The sequence below is a fragment of the Corvus cornix genome, chromosome 1 (genome assembly GCF_000738735.6).
Source record: "Corvus cornix cornix isolate S_Up_H32 chromosome 1, ASM73873v5, whole genome shotgun sequence".
Lineage (NCBI taxonomy): Eukaryota > Metazoa > Chordata > Aves > Passeriformes > Corvidae > Corvus > Corvus cornix.
This window is the reverse complement of record NC_046332.1, coordinates 50,979,418-50,997,097: the sequence shown is the minus strand read 5'-3', so window position 1 is coordinate 50,997,097 and position 17,680 is coordinate 50,979,418. Positions and strand designations below refer to the sequence as shown.

The window sequence follows — 17,680 nt, the reverse complement described above, 5'->3', positions numbered from 1 at the left end:
CTGTTACACTGAGACTTAAGGTGGGGCTTATTAGCTCAGTTTCAACACTGCACTGCTGCAATTACCCGGTTTCTAAGTCCGTAAGTCCAGCTGGTTTTGAGTGGAAGAGGTTTTGCTGCCTGCAGAATTCCACACAGGCATTTGCTGTCTGCTTTGTCCAGCTGTACAGTGATCTACAGTTTAATCAATTGATTTTGAGTAGTCAACTGATTTGAATTTGTATAATTGATTGCTGAGCACACTGAGGCCTTGGATTGTGATCTTCCAAGTCTGAATATGGGCACAGTTCTCCCTTCAAGATGAAGACTGCTTGTGTGAGCTGGAACAAAGCATGTGTCAATCTCAAGACTAGTGAGCCCTACTGTGCCGGTTTGGACAAATTTGGAGGAAAAATATATCCTCTGAGAGAAGGCAGATTACAACCATCCCTCCCCCACCAGGTTCGGGAAAAAAAAAGAAATTTTTCCTTGAAGGAAAGTGAAATAGATAAAAACTATTTATTTAACAAACACACAGGAAAAGGATAATAATGCTAAATAATGAAACCTCTCACTGTGGAGAGAAACCTGGGAAAATTTTAGAGTCCTTCCGTAGGTAGCGTCTCTCCTCCTCCTCGGAGCTGGGACAGGGTGGGCCCTCCTCCAGGGCCTCCATCTCAGTGGAAAAAGTCCCGATGTGTTCTGATGTTGAAGCAGTCCAAAAAAAGAAGGAAAAAAACAAAGTCCCAGGAAAACAAAAGTTCAACTCTCCGTCTCCCTCTGGGCAAAAAGAAAGCTGAAAGCTGGCTGGAAAGCAAGCAGTGCTTTCCCGCTCCTCTCTCTCGCCGCAGCAGAACGCAGAGAGGTTTTATCTGTGTCCTTGAAACAAACTGTAAACAGCTTTGAAAGTTTTGCTGGGTTTTTTTTTTTTTCCTCTCCCCCCTCTCAGGCTCAGTTTAAAGGCATAGAAAGGCACAAAATTAATTTCTGGGCATAAAGCTCGATAGGGGATACACATCATAAAGTCACCCCAAGACACCTAGGTTTGACTTTGTTGGCTCTTTGCCCATAAATTTGAAACTTGCACAGATACCATCATCATATCACTTACCTGGATATCATGACAAATGTAATGGTGTGATGTCGGGATATATTTTCCTTCAAAATGCCATTGCTTGAGAAAGACACTGAAGCTCTGTATATTGTTATTAGAGTCTGTGAAGTGCTGTCTGTCCTCTGCAGTAATGAACAGGAAGAGAAACAAAGGGACATTGCATAGGAGCAGAGATGCAGGCTTCTTGGTCCGGAGAATGACCTTTCCAGCTTGAAGAAGCACCATTCTTTCCCCAGAGATTTTTTTACATTCCCTCTGATTTCTTAGAAGATCAAGACGAAGCTCTAGCTGGTTTCATGTATATGGTGTATATATCCATAATGAGTACCACTTCAAAAGTCTGCTGGCAGCATCTCCTGCAGGCATTTCTGGCGATGATGGACTCAAGAGCCTGGCTCTCCAGAGTGGAATATCTGCAGAGAACTGTAACTACATCTACATGAAGTGTTTTTCCATTTTCTGATGGGGATTCTTTAACTGATGAAAATGTCTCTGTAGCCAGTTATCATTCTCCTAGCACCAATATTTAGTATTCTGTTCATGTACTTCAAATGACATCACTTAGGTAACAAGAATCATGAGACGAAGGTTGAGTTTGCAGAATAATTAGATGCTCTGCTAACCTGCGAACCTAGAAATATACTTGTTTTTTTCCTTTCTCAGGTTTCTTAATTCACAATAGTAATCAGCTATGCAAACATAGAAAGCATGCTCATTTTTAGCAGTTAAAACTTGCAGGGAATGTGACATTTGCTGACTAACTTCACCCATTTTATTTCAGAGGAAGACACAGTGTTCCAGGAAACCCAAAGATGGTTAATCCTCAAAACCGATCAATTAAAAAGACTGTAGGAGTGAACCAGCTTCCACAACTAAAGCGCTGATTTAATATTAATGCCAAGAACTTCAAGTCACTTTTTAAAAAATTTAATTTAACTGAAAGTTTCTAAATTGAAAATGAAAGTATTCGTGTCTTATTGCAATGCCAGACCCAGACTGGAATGTCTTCTTGGCTGCCTTAGTGTAAGAGTTCCTCTGCCTAATGGAATTGCTCTTCTAGTTGCCATCTTTGACCCTTTCCATTCTGGTTCACGTCAGTGATTCTGAGTGTGAGGGTGTTGGGAGACTTGGAGAATATTTAATATCTTTATACACTGTGTAGATCCTTGAACTATCTGACTGCACAGCAGCCATGGAAAACAAACAAGCCTCTGGCATTTTTGACCTCTCAACCAAGAAGAAGAAAAAGGCAGACTGATGTAAGCTGAAGTATTGTCTAAATATAACTTTTTTTAAAAGCTAGCTTGCCACAGATCCTGTGTTGACTACAACTTTCTGTCTGCATGGTTTAGAAGCACAGCACCATTTCCAGCTGCTTGAGGCACTAGTAATGGATAGAAATGACAGAAAAATTGATCACTTTTTGTTAAGAAATCTTCAGAGCCTATCTTGTGGAGGGGTTGTTTCTTTTAAACTGTATATATGTGTTATGTGTTCTGGTATTGGTATGTGGCTCTTTGAAATTGGAACTCTCAGATGAATCCTTGTATCCACAGTCTGGGGGGTCATAAAAATATCTGTCTTCTTCAGTGGCATTGATCCTTGTGCTTTTAGGGTCCAAAATAGTGCCAGTCCTAAAAGTCATCTCTTCAGTGAAAGTAGAACTACATTGTCTTTTCATTCTTAAGCATGCAATTATTGTTGCAGTTTTCATTACCTACATTTTAGTCATTAAACTTCGGCAGAATTTTTTCAAGTGGCAACGGCATTATGTTTTGGTAATGAAGCTTCAGTCCTCTGGGTTATGGCTTAAAAGCTCTTGGCAGAGCAAATGTGGTTGCTTGACTGCCCTTTATGATTTTAAGAGCATTCCTAACTCTTTGCAATAAAGTTTTTTGCCTCTTTAAGAGCAGTACTAATAGTTCCTTATTACTGGCAGCATTAAAATGACACAGTAATTAAACTCATAGGAAAAGACAGACCAATGGTGTCATTCTAAAATGCAGAGAGAAAAGACCTGCAGCATGGTAGAGCATATTCAGTATGGAAATCCAATTTTTTTCTCTTACATAGTATGAAATTCATTGCAGATATGTGTCATGTTATGATGTACATGGTATCATTCTTTCATAAGCAGCGTGGTCTGCCTGGCCAGTTTTTTCCTCACAGCATAGCACAGCTGGTTAGGTTAGCACTCTTCTGTTTGTGTTTTTCACATGAAAAATTTCCAAATGTTCATTGTGCTGGCATTTGTCATTGTGGAGAAGGAGAGGGGAAAAATCACCATAATGGTTCTATTGGCATAAAAGACAAGGGACATCTGCAGTAGTAAAGGAGATCCAGTTCTTGGATTCATGCAGCAAACATTTCCTACTTCTGTCTCTGAATCAAATGTTAGTGCAGTCAAGTCTGGTCCTTGTAGCACCTCAGAATAACCAGAAACATTGCACAAATATGACAGAGCATTTTTTCACAACAGGAGTCTTGGATGCTTCCCTCAAGGGTAGTCCTCACTGAGGACTTAAAAAGAGGCTTTTTTTGAAGCCTAAAAAGAGACATTTATTGGTACAGGAATGACCCGGGAGAAGAGCAGACTATATCCTATTTAGTTCCTGTTTCATCTTGCCAGGAGCAATTTGATTTAATTCAGGATTTGAAATGCAGTAGTATGATAATTAATTGCTAAAACATGTGGTGTTTGACCACTCTAATTGTATGTCCAGCTGTAATGTTTGTTGTGCAAAATGGTTATAGTTCTCTACTCGTACTCTTTGAATTACTTGGCATTTCATTTTCTTCCTGGCTTTCTGCAAATAAGAATGAACCTGATAATTAAGTTTGATGACTCCAATTTCTTTGCAACAGCAAAAAGAGAGTTTTTGGTTTCAAAAGTGTGGTGTCTCTTTGGACCTAAATAAAACTTTTACTCTTCTAACTTTCCCAAAACATTCAGGAATTTTTAATTTGATTTGGTGGGCTTGGGTGAAGAAATGTTTTGAAATTTCTGGATTTATCTTGTGTGGGCTTTTCTTACTGTTTTGTTGTCCTGTGAAATGCGGTTTGTTGACATTTGCAGCAATGAACAGTTAGATGGCTTTATATAATATCTTCTATATGAATATTTCAGCACTTTTAGGATTAATTAATCCTTCAAAGCATAGTATGTAGGATTATTTTAGGCCTACAAGACAGAATCACAGAGCTAGGTTTATTTAAAGTAGATATGGGAGTGTAGTGATGTCTGGTTTTCCCCTAATTTCACAACAGAGTGATCTTTTGTAATGCTGCCAACCATTTCAGGATAAAGTCTGCCTCCTCTAAAGTCTCTGTGTATCATATGTCACCATGAAGGAGTCTGAAACCAAAAATGGGAAACTGAATTGCTGACAGTTGTGGTCAGTGATTGAATGGAGCTAAACATCAGAGGAAGACAGGATCAGAGGTGAAGGTTTGAGTCTGGCCAAACTTCTTCCTTCAACATAGAAGGTACTTGGGATTCCAGATATACCAGTTGTAGTGTGTAAGTGACTTTAACTGATGGACTGGGAAATTTGATATCCTAACTCAGCACTTGAGGGTATGCTTCCTATACATGGTTACTCGTGTAATTCCACTAATTTCAGATGAGTCATGATTTTGAGGTAACTAAGGCATTTTAAGTATTTACCCATTGTGTTTCTGGAAGATATAAATTTAAAATCTCAGATGCTGGCACACATTTCTTATTTCCAAAAAGCCCCTTTATTTTTTTCTTTTTAAAAGTCTCATTATTAAAGATGGTATTGAGTCATGATATTTGGTTTTAATTAATCAGTTTAGCACCAGTGATGGAATAAAATTAAAATGTTTGTTGGACAGGCATTGACTGTGTGGCTGATTATTATGTAATTGTGCAGCATAACCACAGGCTCCAGAGAACTGGGGTGATGAGCTTCCTCATGTTCAGGACATTATTAATAATAAGCAAGGTATTTTGTTGCTTAAATACTTTGTTTAGTGAGTTCTCTGTATTTAAACTGATAAGGTGGTACAGCTGACAGTTTCCCTGATTCATATGATATTCCATCTCCACTGGTAAAGATGAGGCACATAATTTAGCCTTAATACATTTCTAGTAGAGGAGGATGCTGTGCAGGCCTTTTTACAAATGTGGTGCAGACACAGTAGCAGGCAAATAAATAAATTAATAAATAAGCGAGCAAACCTCTGTGTTATTAAGCTTCTGCTGGTTTTGCTAGACTGGTGTCAAACATAAGCTGTACTTTGAACTAACTCTAGTTGGAAACAGAGATAAGGTGCAGGGGCTGAAATCATAGCTAATTGCCACAGTTTTATCTCTTTACACACAGGTGTCACACTAATGGCAGACAGCTCTAGACTGGATAATGAGGCTTTTCAAAGGTGTCAGTACCTTATTTACTTGTCAGATCAGTTTAACCCTCTCTTCCAAAAATACAAACATTGGATTTAGTTCCTTATAGGTTACAGCTTAGAATCCAGTTTTCCTGCACTTCACTAATCTGTGCCATAAACTACCAACTAAGAACCATGTAGAGACCAAATGAGGCTCTCATGTCTACAGGAGCAGCATGCAGGTGGGGCCAGGCTTTCCCTGTGGTTCTGGGACCAACTCAATGCACCACCCCACGGAAAGGACTCTCCTAGGCTTCATTTCTAGGCTGGTAAAATTCCTATGCTCTGGTTCCCATGCAACTTCTCACCCCTCTCCTTGTTGCCTGGGAGAAAATGAATTCTGCTTCAGGAACCCATCTGTAAATTGGGGAGAACAGTGTGTTTCTGGTGCTGAGAAGTGACATGAAGATAAATACACCAGTGCTGGAGGGAAGCCAGATGGTAAAACCACAATGAATCTAAGTAAGTCTGACCTAAATCAAATGGGTTTTCTTTTGTCTTACAATGAAGATGGATAATATTGGTGCTCTGTTGGTGCAGAAACAGCTGTGGCTGCTGCATCTCCCTGAAAAGATTTACTAGTAAAGACTGATGTCAGGGTGTTTCCTGATGAACACAACCCAGTGTGACACAGTAGTGACACCAGTTGCTGTGCATGTCTTATCCCAGGGAAAAATGCCAGCCCTGAAAAGAGACGGACCTCATGTGAGATCCAGGACATGCCTCACTCCCACATCACTCGCTGCAACAGTCTCTTCCCCCTGCACCTGTCTGATCCCTCCACACAAAAAGCAAGTGTCCCGTGGGGAATCTGCTAAGGAATGATGTGTGTAACAGAGCAATACAGACCGGGGACCAGAGAAATTGTGCACAGCTGAAGGGTTATTTTGGGGGAAGAATGAAGCAACAAGGCTGTGCACTCTTGATTCATCCTGTGCTGATTAGGAATAGGATACTGAGACATCTTACAAAAAGATGAAAAGAAGGAAAGTTAGCCTGGGAATAATCTGTCCCAGTTTGCAGCTTAAAAGTCATACATCTAAGTCTGAGCTAATCACTGTATACTCAATGAGTAGTCAATGGGAAAAAAACCCAGACAACTTCAGAGTGAAACTCCTCTCATTCTAACAGAGATGCTTAAAATGGATCAGATGATACATCAACTAGATTTCTTTCCCCTGACTAGAAAGAGAATATAGGATGACAAATTCAGAATAACCTGTCCAGCATGTAGAAAGGTAAGCTGAACCCTGTTCCTGTAAATGTCTTTATTTTTCTTGCTCTGGTTAGGGACAGTGACACCCAAGATCAGTAGAGGGTCTGAGCCAAGAAGTAATACTGAGCTGCAATTTGACTCTCCTTTGGGTTGATCTTTGCCTCTCGCAGCAGCCCAACACTCAACAGAGGACCTATTATTTAGGCATTGAATTTACAAGGCCCACAGATCTATTCTCATGTTGCATCAGTGCTTACAAGGACAAATTACCTTTCTTTTTTTTCTTCCCTTTGCGTGCATTTGGCAAGCTTCATGTTCTTTTGAAATCAAACCAACAAGCTGCTGCGTTATGCTAAAAAGCCCTCCCTAAAGCCTGTGGACCTCCAGTATACAGGTGGGAAAATACAGCCCATAGATCAGTTTGCTACAGACCTTAGAAGAAAACTGATGCAATTGTGATATGAATCAGTAACCCAGAGATCAATACCTTTTTGTGTGTTCCTGTTTCTTAAAAAGCTGAGCTAAGAATTTACTAATGACAAGTCAAATTATTGCCTGGGCAAATATGTTCTTGGAGGATTAAAATAGTTTGCAATTCCTGCCAGGCCTGCAATGGCTGACAGTGCAATTTCATTAGTATAATATATTCCTAGGGCAAGAATAATTTGTCCTAATACACTTAAAATGTTTGGGTGAAATCATCTGCCTTGCCTTAGGCTGCCATCAGAAAGCACTTATCAGGCCAAACCTTCAGTCTCCTCGACACCTGTGCAGCTAGGATGGACACTGCTCCTGTGTCGTGGCTCAGAGGGGTGTGAGAACCCCATGTCCTTCACTGTCTGGAGAGGAGAGGAATGGAGGACCATACATCTGTGCTGAGTTTTCCACTCCAGACATCTGGAGCAAAGCACCAATCCTGAAAACACGCTGAGTCATGCTGTGCTCATTGCTGCCTTGACTAATATTGTATTAATACCTCCAGTAGTTTCTGGGTGTACCCACAGACATGTTAAGCTGGACAAATAATGGGAATTCCTCACAATCCAAATCAACAAAAGGCTCGAAGGAGATAGAAGAAATCTCTCTTTCCAACCTAATCAAAATTAGAAAACAACAAACTTGATATTATAAAACCATACTCAGTTCCTTGGCTCTGCGTTGATGCTTCAGCCATCCTGGGCTGGGCCTGACCCTGGTTCCCCTCACGGGGCCTGATCCCCAACTCCACTTGCAGGCAGATGTCCTGCCCCAGCCTTGGCTGTCCCTGTCCCCAGGGAGATGCACCTGGTACCCCCTCCCTGGTTTGTACTGCTCCTGGCTGGGGCTGTGACATGGTCCCTGCCCTGCCCTGCCTGCCTGGGGATCCCCTGCAGCTCCCAAACCCCAGTTCCAGGGGTCACTGGCTGCCACCCATCCTGTCAGATTTGCACTCTTTGGTGGTGCTGACATAAATAACAATTCGCTGACTGAAAGACTGATTTACTTTAAGCACTTTAGCACCTGCTGTTGCTCATTATGGGATTATCATGCCCCAGATTGTTCCTGGCAGCCCGGGGTTTACAGTGTTAGCACATGGCCCGTGTGTAAGAGTTACCTTACAGGGGTCGTGGGTTCATGCACTTGTTCTGTCCTCTCCACGACCCTGCTTCATGCTCAGATCTCACATGTAACTGGAAGCCACATGTTTTAGACATGTGACAATCAGAAAAAAAATGAACAATTTTATCAACATGCAGGCTTTTAATGGTAGATACCAGCATTTGACAGTATTTCACGGTTCCGAATAGCAGAGCATTCTCCACCATTGGGTCATTTTATCACTATGTGGGTATCATTCCAATTAGCCTTTCCTGAGAAGGCTAAGAAGGATACAAAGCTGGAACTTGTGCTAAAGGTTCTGCAGACATCTGGCATTTCACACTGTCCCCTGGGCTGGCGTTCAGTGGAGGAAGTTACAGCAGTTTTTAGGGCACATATTCCAAAACCCTTAGCAAAAATAGCTGTCTCACTCCTCCTAGTAATATCCCCTGCCTACTTAATTGCTTTAATTGCTGGTTCTTCTGTTTTCTGATGTCTGCAGCACATCCTTTCTCACTGTAGCATTCCACAGGTCTGCAAACTTAGTCCTTAAACTTGTTTTATTAAAGTTGGTCACCTGCAGCCTGAGCCGTAGAAGAGTTCAATTATTTTCTGGGCTGGTAACCATCTGTTTCCTAGTGCCAGCACCAGCCACAGTGGTGCCTGCTGTGACCTTCCTGAACTGTCTGTCCTCTGACCATCAAAACTTTCACTGGAAATTACTTGAATTATACTGCTTAGTATGGCTCCAGGGAGCACTTGTCTGTCTCAGGCAACTATCACTCAGGAGCAGTGCCCATGGCATTTCCAAGTAGGAAAGATGGAACAGTCTGTGCCCAAAGATACAGGAAATGGGAAAAAGAACATACTAACACTACAGAGAACAAAGCACCCTGCTGCTTTCTCAGCCAGTGCTCTGATGAGGTGCAACAACAAAAGAACCCCACCAGCACCAAAAAATCCCCAACCCAAAATGACCCCCCCTAAAATCTAGATAGCAGGTTTATGCAATGAAAGACAGAACTGGTCCATACAAGCTTTGAGTTGTTTTGAGGAAAAGTTCAGCATGGCTATAAAAACATTGTAGAATCAAAATTCATATAAACTTCAAATTTAAATAAGCATTGGTACAAAGCAGGGGGGGAGGAGGAAGGTTACTCTATAAAAGCCTTCGAAAGGTTTACTTAAGAAATACCTTTGAGGAACAGTTTTATATCTAAAATGGTGCTCAGGGGCAAGGAAGATACTTCTGCTACAGAACAAAAGAGGTTTGCTAAGGCCATAATTTCTTTACTTGTAAACTTTAATAAGTTTAATGGACTGGTAAATTGTTATATAAATAAAAAAGAGAGAAATATTCTAAAGTAAACCTGCATGCTTTTGTCATTTTTTTGAGCTGTGGAGTGTAAGCAGAGCTGAGGTACTTGCCCCATATAACTGTGTGAAGACTGCCTAAAAGTATCTAGTAGATTTCTGGACCCTTAAAATATGGTCCAGATAATATAGAATGTGTTTTATGTTAAGAGCCAGATTTTCAAAGGACTTAACAGAGTAGATTCAATAAGGGACTGAATTATATAGTACTTGCAAGTTATATTCTAGGAGGGGAATTTGCTTCTGACACTCTGTGCATTGCGTGGGAAAAGTTAAAAAGTGTGGGATGAGATTTGCATCACTTGGATGCTGAATGGGGGGAAGCCTAATCCAGCCAGCCAGTAGTCCAGGGTGATAACCATCATCCAGGGTGGAGAGCCCCTGTCAACTCTGCTTTATCTTATCCAACCCAAGTGGGGAGAGCTTCCATTTCAGTTATTGGCCATTTCATGACAAAATGCAGCTTAACCAGAAAATTCTGCACTGTGCTCCATTTCAGAAGCCTCTTTGGAAAAGTTCAGCCTTTAGAGAGTTTCTTGTTACTGGAGTTTTCTACAGAGCAGAAATAAATGCATCACTGATGTCATTGCATGTACATTGCAACACACGTGTTTTTCACAGTCATCCAGAATTCTCCGGTGTTTGACAAACAGAAAATACTCTGCTGAAATGGTTAAATAAAATAGGTTGTCAGCTGCTTTTTTTTTTAAATACCATTTCACGTTTTGAAATGTATGTATATAAGAACACTGAGAGTAATCATAATCAAGGGAAAGGAAAAGGTTTCCTTAGTAAGGAATGCTGAAGAGATTTTGTGTAACCTTTTCACCCACTCAAATCAACAGGCAAATCAACATTTCCATTACGCACATCTCTGGGAGTGATGCTCTTACCAGCTTCGTTATTTCACTTCATTGTTGCCCAAGAATCATTATTTTAAATATAACAGGTCAGTCTCCCTCTTCTATTTTTTCACTGACCTTAAACACAACTGATATTTAAGAGCCTGAAGTTGTGATTTTGACAATTTTAACAAAGCAGTGATATCAAAAGTGTTTTGTCTATGAGCTGATTAGTCAGGCTGGTGACTCTTGGTAAGTTCAGGCTTCTTCAGTGTGTGCAGAAATATCAGAAGATTTTCTCTCCAGGTATGACACTGTTATCAAATAAGCCTTTTCTGTTTGTATACATCTTGTCCTGCATTTTTAAACTAAGACTGTGCTGGAAGCAATAAAGGTGCTGATATCTAAAGTTATTTTGTGGCACCTGACTCTTAACTGGGTAGTGGAAACACAAACCTGAGAAATGCAAACAGTTTTCAAGAAAAACTGCTTGATTTTTCTCGTAGAAAAGGTAGGAAATTGAAGTCAGCCTAGACAACATGTGCATGCAGCTTTTCTGGAATAAAGACTATTTTATATCAGGAAAAAAAAGGAAATTGAAAAAAAAATACACTACCAAATGTTGATGCTTATTTTTCTAAAATATGTGTTTAATTTTCAATTTTAAAAATGGACTCATCTGTGGGAAGTACTTCATACCAAAAGTTTTGAATGACTTTTAATAACTCATAATTATTAGTCTTGGTTTTGTCCTTGAATTTTCAGGCAGAAGGCACCATTTCAGCTGCTGAAAGCAGTGTTTTTGGCATGGAGGAATCGAGGTATTGCTTTCTGGGATTATCTGTTGCCGTCACCATTACCAGTGGCATCGTGCTTGGTAGGGAGTGACTGTACAGCCCACTTGGAGGAGATGTGCATTCCATGGGAAAACTTGAAGTTAGTGCCTGACAAACCACAAAAATCTGCAACACCTGTAATTTTGTTCTCAGGTGACAGTTATCTAGCTGAAAGAGGATTTTCTTGGGTTCATAATAGGAGGGGTTTCATTCTTGTTGCTGTATTGTACCTTTAACTGTTGGTACCTTCTTCAGACTGGTGTGTGGAAATTGCAGGCAAGCTCCATGGATGACATCCCATTCATCTGGGCTGGGCTCTTGGGAAAACGTTTTTAAAAGGAGAAGTGGTTGAGCTAAGAATAGATGATTACTTCTAAATTTGCTTTCTAAGGGCCATTAAGTAATCAAATGAGCTCCTTTGATTGGGAGGAAAGCTCAGTAAACCAATGTAGTGCTGGGTCAGCATGTGTACTAGTGAGCACACAGGACAGAGGTTTGCATGGCTGGGGGGAAAGTTCCCAGTGATGGCCATGGCCTGTTCCCTTCAGGATAAAGCATTTCATCAGGTGAATATTGAACAGCCCTTACTTTGGTCTATACCACCTCCTGAGGTCACCCTGCAGGTAATGACCCAGCCTAGGTATCCATATTTTAAATATGAGACAGCAAGACAACACAGTATACAAAGGTACTTACCTTTAAGGCTTCATCTTATTTAGACAGTTCTGAATATGGAATGATGTTATAATTAGGACACTCGGCTGGGCTGTAGGAGATGATGATGATATGGTGACTCAATTTCTCACTTGTCTGTGGGATAACAACTGTTTCCTGGGGGCGTTGTAAGCACTATAATTCTGTCATGTTCTAGAGGTGTTTCCAGCTCAACATGACAGGCATTACTGGTTAAATCCTGCAAGAGTTCTCCAACTCTTAAACAAGAATTAAACAAGAAACTTGAATGAATGGTGGAAACTGCATGCTTATATTTTTTGAACACCAAAAATTGGGATTATTTGGGTTTATTGGCTGGCCACCCGGAAAGATGTAATACCCAGATTTCTGCAGTGCCTAGTTTCCTGCAGGCTGCTCAGGCCATGGACTGCTTCTGCAGCACAGCAGAGCCCTGATCCTGATTCTTTGTGACAGCCACTTCCACCAGTCTAGACCAAGTGAGTGTGAGAAATCATGGCAAGTTAATAATGTTTTTCATCCTCCCTTCCTGAAGGCTAAATGTCTTCTCTGTAGGGATAAGGATCCTCCAAAGGGTAAAAGAGAGCAGTCTACATTTGCAGGCAAAAGGACAGCCACAAGTAGAAAGCCGTACTCTCTTCTGCAGTGTGCCATGGGCATTACTTTGAATTAATGGTTTCAAAATCTGCCACGTTCTGCTTCAGAAACTGATGCAGGAAAAGGCCCTTTAATCTTCCTTTCTTTACTGGCATGAGAACTGGACAAAATCTGCTCTTTTGTCCTAACTGAGATTGGTACAGAACATCCCTTATGACTGAATCATTGCCAAACACCCTTGGGTTTGAGAGATGAGCCTGAATGAAACTGTCAACTGTACTGGGAATATTTTCAGTTCCCTCCTCATCTCTGGCTCCCCTGCTCTGCCTTTCTCCATAACTTTTGAAGGAAACACATAGGATACTTGGCTCAGATTTTGGATTTCATCCAGGTAGATGTAGCGATGGAAACCTCTTCTTACTGCCATTAAGTGAGAGAAACACACACAAAAATTACAGAGAATATTGGTATATTAAAACTGATCAGGACCAAATGGAAAATGGTAATAATAATAATAACAGTATGTAAAGTGACTTCACTCTTTGTTTCTTCACTTAAATAACTTTTAAAGCATGAGTTTATGTCTTGTAAGTTAGCTGTAGCTGATTTCATTTTAAAACCTGCAGGCTTCTCAATCTTAGCACAGAGATCCACCCACAAGAAACAGCTTGCAGACTCAGACCTTTAGCTGGAAGAGTTGGCTGACTTATGTCAATCAGCCTGCCAGTATATACTCTCCCTACTCTCTTCTTAAAACAGCAGTAGCTAGTTGAAAATTTGTTTTCATGGGGGTAGGGAGGTGATAGGAATAATAAAACGAATTCATAAGCCTGGCTGTGCATCATGAAATGTATCTATTGATTCCTATGTATATTAGCCATTCACATGTGGTGCTTGGTTCCAGAGCTCACAGTAATGCCATTCAAAGGGATTTTGACATTTAAAGGTCAAGTAGCACCACATTCATTGGGAGAGCATAATCCAAAAAAAAAAAAAGAAAAAAGCAAAAGTGAGCCTCTGAAAGAAAAATTAAGAGAACAGTGGTGTATAGCTTGCCACTTTGCTTGCAAGTTGTTTTCAAGATCAGTTAGTAGTTTTTCTGGCCATTCACTGTAAAATATAGTTCTAAATGATAAGCCTCTGGTGTAAAAATGGCTACAGTGGCTCTCTGCTAGAGATCAAATAGCCAAGGTGCTTTGAAAAGTGGAGGAAATAACAAAAAATTATATGGCAAAGTTCTGCTTTCTGCCATCTGCTTCCTTCTTCGAAGAGCTGGCAAATGAACTAGCCTTGCCTATGGTCCATGCTTTCCTCCATTTCTTTGCTTCATTTTTTTTTTCTTTGAAATTGTTTACATCAGACAAAAAATCAGTATGTTTAGGAGAATGTAGTTATTGAGGAAAGAGAACCAACTTAGTTATAAAGGCCCTCTTATTCATCTTAAAAGTCACTGAGTTGTGCTGGCAGAGGGCACACAGTGCTGCTATTTGCACAACCTAAGGGCAAGAAACATTTTTTTGAGCTCTTGTTGTTACAACACTTTTATAATAGGCACAGTCAGAGCAAAAACCTTCAGGAAAAAATGTAAACATTTTTATAAATTTGTTCTGTTGCATAAGAACTGAAAGGTGAAACCAACATTTTCCCCATTCCAAAGCAAAAATAGACCAGAAGCACAAAGATCAGATTAAACTCTCAACTTTCCCTGAACTCCCTTTAACACAGAAATGTGGTTTCACAGCTGGACTCTCTCCATGGCTGTAAATCATTGTTTGTTGCCTGCTTTTCCACACCATCCAGCTCATCTGAGAATCTGCCTTTGATGTGTGCTGTAAAATGAGTCTTTAAGCTGGATTTTTAAAAGACTGACACTTAGCCAGATGGGAAATAAAAACCGCATGACTGTAATGATAGCACACACTCTTTCCCCCCAACTTTTGGAAGGATGAAAGCACAGGCCTGCCTTCTTTCAAACTTCCAGTAATGAGTTAGCAGGAATTTATTGTCAGAAACGAAACACCATGACTGCCACTGCAGAGTTCCCTACAGAACTGCCATGCACATCGGCCTGGCCAGTTTGAAACTACCATGTGTTGGCAGGGGAAAGAGGCAATGCACTTAAATCACTTCCAATATGCAAGATTTCTAGAAAAAAACCAAAACCTAAACACAGTGAAAGGTCTCCCACTATCAGATTATGATTTGTCACTGCAATATGGAACATGTAAAATGAAGGTTAAAGTATTTGCAAACTCATCATTGATTTGGCTGTTCTTTTTACCAAGTTTCTAAATGCTGGTTTTACAATCTCATAATTTAATAATGAAAAGAGTAAAGAGCAAATACTACATATGACTGTAAAAGACATAGAAGACTAAGCAATATATTTAAGTTGACTTAATTGGAAAAATTTAACTGGATGGTGCTAAGATATTGTAATATACAACTTCTATGAACATTGATTCAAGGAGTGCACAGTTTTGCCTCTGAGCTCCTCCACTGTGGTACAAAACAAGGGCACATGTAGTGAAATGGGATTATTTTCCCTGGGAAGAACTTGAGCTGCTTTCCCCCTACCAGAAGAAGCCAAGGTGGTGAGAGCTGTTGTTAATTCATTAAGGAACTACTACAACACAGCTTGCTTCCAAGGAGACTATAAGCTCTTCTGATTATTTTAACTAGAAAATAAATGAAGTTATTACTATTCCAACTATGATCAAATGAAGTTATTACTATGAAATTATTACTTTGATCTCCTGAAGCTAATAAAGGGGGAAGTCATGTTTTAGTAATTCCTCAAGTACTATCTAGTTATACAAAGTATATCCAAAACAGGATTTTCCAGGCATTCAGAAGTCATTCTAGATATTCTACAGTACTGTACACCTTGCCTAAAAATATGTGTCTGTACATAACTGATTTTTCCCCCTATCATTACACTGCAAAAACACTTCAAAGCAATGAAAGGACTCATAAGAGGCATCTGGTGCCTGGACTTCTGTCACCACCAGCCTGTGTCATGTCACAGAGGTATTCCTGACAGATGTGAGTCCTTTGGGATCTGTATCTCTATCATTCTTCTTCACTGCTGAGTGTCAATACACCAGGTCTGTTCATCATGGACTTGAAGACTGAGAGAGTTGGGGTTGTTCAGCCTGGACAAGAGAAGGCTCTGGGGAGACCTTATAGAACCTTCCAGAACATAAAGGGGGCCTGCAAGAAGGTAGGAGAGAGACTTTTCACAAGGGCATGTAATGATAGAAGAGAAGAGGTAATGGTTTTAAACTGACAGAGTGTAGATTTAGATTAGGTATTAGAAAAAATTCTTCACTGTGAGAGTGGTGAGGCACTGGCACAGGCTGCACAGAGAAGCTGTGAATGCCCCATCCCTTGAGGTCTTCAAGCCCAGGTTGGATGGGGTTTTGATCAACCTAGATCAACACTCTAGAGAAGCTGTCCCTGCCCCTGGCAGGGGCTTTGGAATGAGACGGTCTTTAAGGTCGCTTCCAACCCAAGCCATTCTAGGACTCTATGGTTCTATGATCTTGGCAAGTGTATAACCTCTTCCTTGTCAGGAGCGGTTTCTCTTAATCTTATAATAGCCTAGGCCATTGTTCTGAGTGCTGCTTATGTGGCTGTACATGTCATCACAATGGCACCAAGTATATGCAGATCTGTCATGGATGCTGCCTGGGACCAAGTCCCTTTGCACCCTGCTGGGAGTTACCTGGAAGCATTCCCACAAGCAGCTCTGACAGTTTCATATTTATGTTGTGCAGTGCTTTGGTCTCCAGAAACTAGGACCAGACTTCTGTCTCAGGATTATGTATCACCTTCTCTAATGAGCTGGAAAACACTCCAGAATACAGAGCTCAGAAACTTAGTAGAAACGACTGTACAACAGCCACTGAGGGAGAATTTTCACTCATCACAGCTGCCAGAGGAGCTTTGTGCCAACAGGAGAGGCAATGCAAGGCTGCAGCAAGCCACTAGAAATACACTTGTCAAAGAAATGTTGATAGTTTGCACTGCTACTTCACGAGTCTCAAACCAGATTTGATTTAAATGACCTTTAGGTTTCCATTCACAAACAAAAAGGAATAATCAAATTTAAAGATGCTTTGAGCATGGGTATGGCTTTCAGTTGTCCTGAGGATCTTGCTGAAGGCCTTGGCTGGGCTGGTTTACAGGCAGTCTGTGACTGTAATATTTTTTTTTACATAGGTGCCAATCTTCCTCTTCCCATCAGGTCAGCCAGCCAGTCTGCAGCTGAGCTCCATGGAAATACAGAAAAAGGAGTAAAGCAGTTGCAGTTTAAAAGACCGTAAGTTACTCCTTTTTCTGATGGTGGGTATATGCAGGTTGCATTAATCCAGTTTTTCATGCCAGAATCCCACTTTCCTTAACTTCAGCCCTCAACCCTGCTTTTCAGGCAGTTTTTAAAGTGTGCAGAAGTACCAAGCAAGTACCTTCTCATTTCTCCATATCTGCTAGTTGAACTTTGCTAAGACAGCTTTCCATGAGTGAAAGCACTTTGTGCATGCAGGAGGATACAGCTGTCAGGGATATGACAAAATCTGATTGGTCAGGACTCTTTTCTTTTTATTTTTTAATCCTGTTACATGAAATCATGTTTCAGGTATTATTTCAGTGAACTCCAGAAATCTTAGAAAGACTTAGGCAATCTCTTGGGGGCTTTTTGGTGTGGGGTTTGGGGTTTTTTTCCCTCATGTTCAGGAAATTATCCATTTATCAGCCTATGGGAGTTATAATCCCTTCTTAAGTTGGGAAAATAGTCTTAAAATCCCCTCTCAAGACCAAGAAAGAAAGAGAGTTGCACCTAGAAAATGATTCAATTTTTGAGGCAAGTGGATTTTCACTGACATTTCCCTCTCACCTTTGAGAAAACTCAGCTGAGTGCATAAAATAACAAGTCATCAATGTGTGTTAGGATGTGTGGAATGAAAAATTATGTGGAAGGTAAATGATGCAGGGAAAGTAAAGGCCATATAGCTATCTGGAATGGAGAGGCAATTGTC

General features: G+C 40.6%; 1 protein-coding gene across 3 annotated transcripts in view; it reads left to right on the top strand.

The window, feature by feature from the left end:
- Positions 1 to 3,928, top strand: part of LOC104689922 (coiled-coil domain-containing protein 169-like) — a 29,961-nt gene extending 26,033 nt beyond the window's left edge. For all 3 annotated transcript variants that reach the window (XM_039566569.1, XM_039566561.1, XM_039566577.1), the window contains one exon: positions 1,874 to 3,928. In XM_039566569.1, coding sequence (XP_039422503.1) covers positions 1,874 to 1,976 — 103 coding nt within the window. In that variant the 3' untranslated portion in view covers positions 1,977 to 3,928. The remainder of the gene's footprint in view (positions 1 to 1,873) is intronic.
- The last annotated feature ends 13,752 nt before the right edge of the window (positions 3,929 to 17,680 follow it).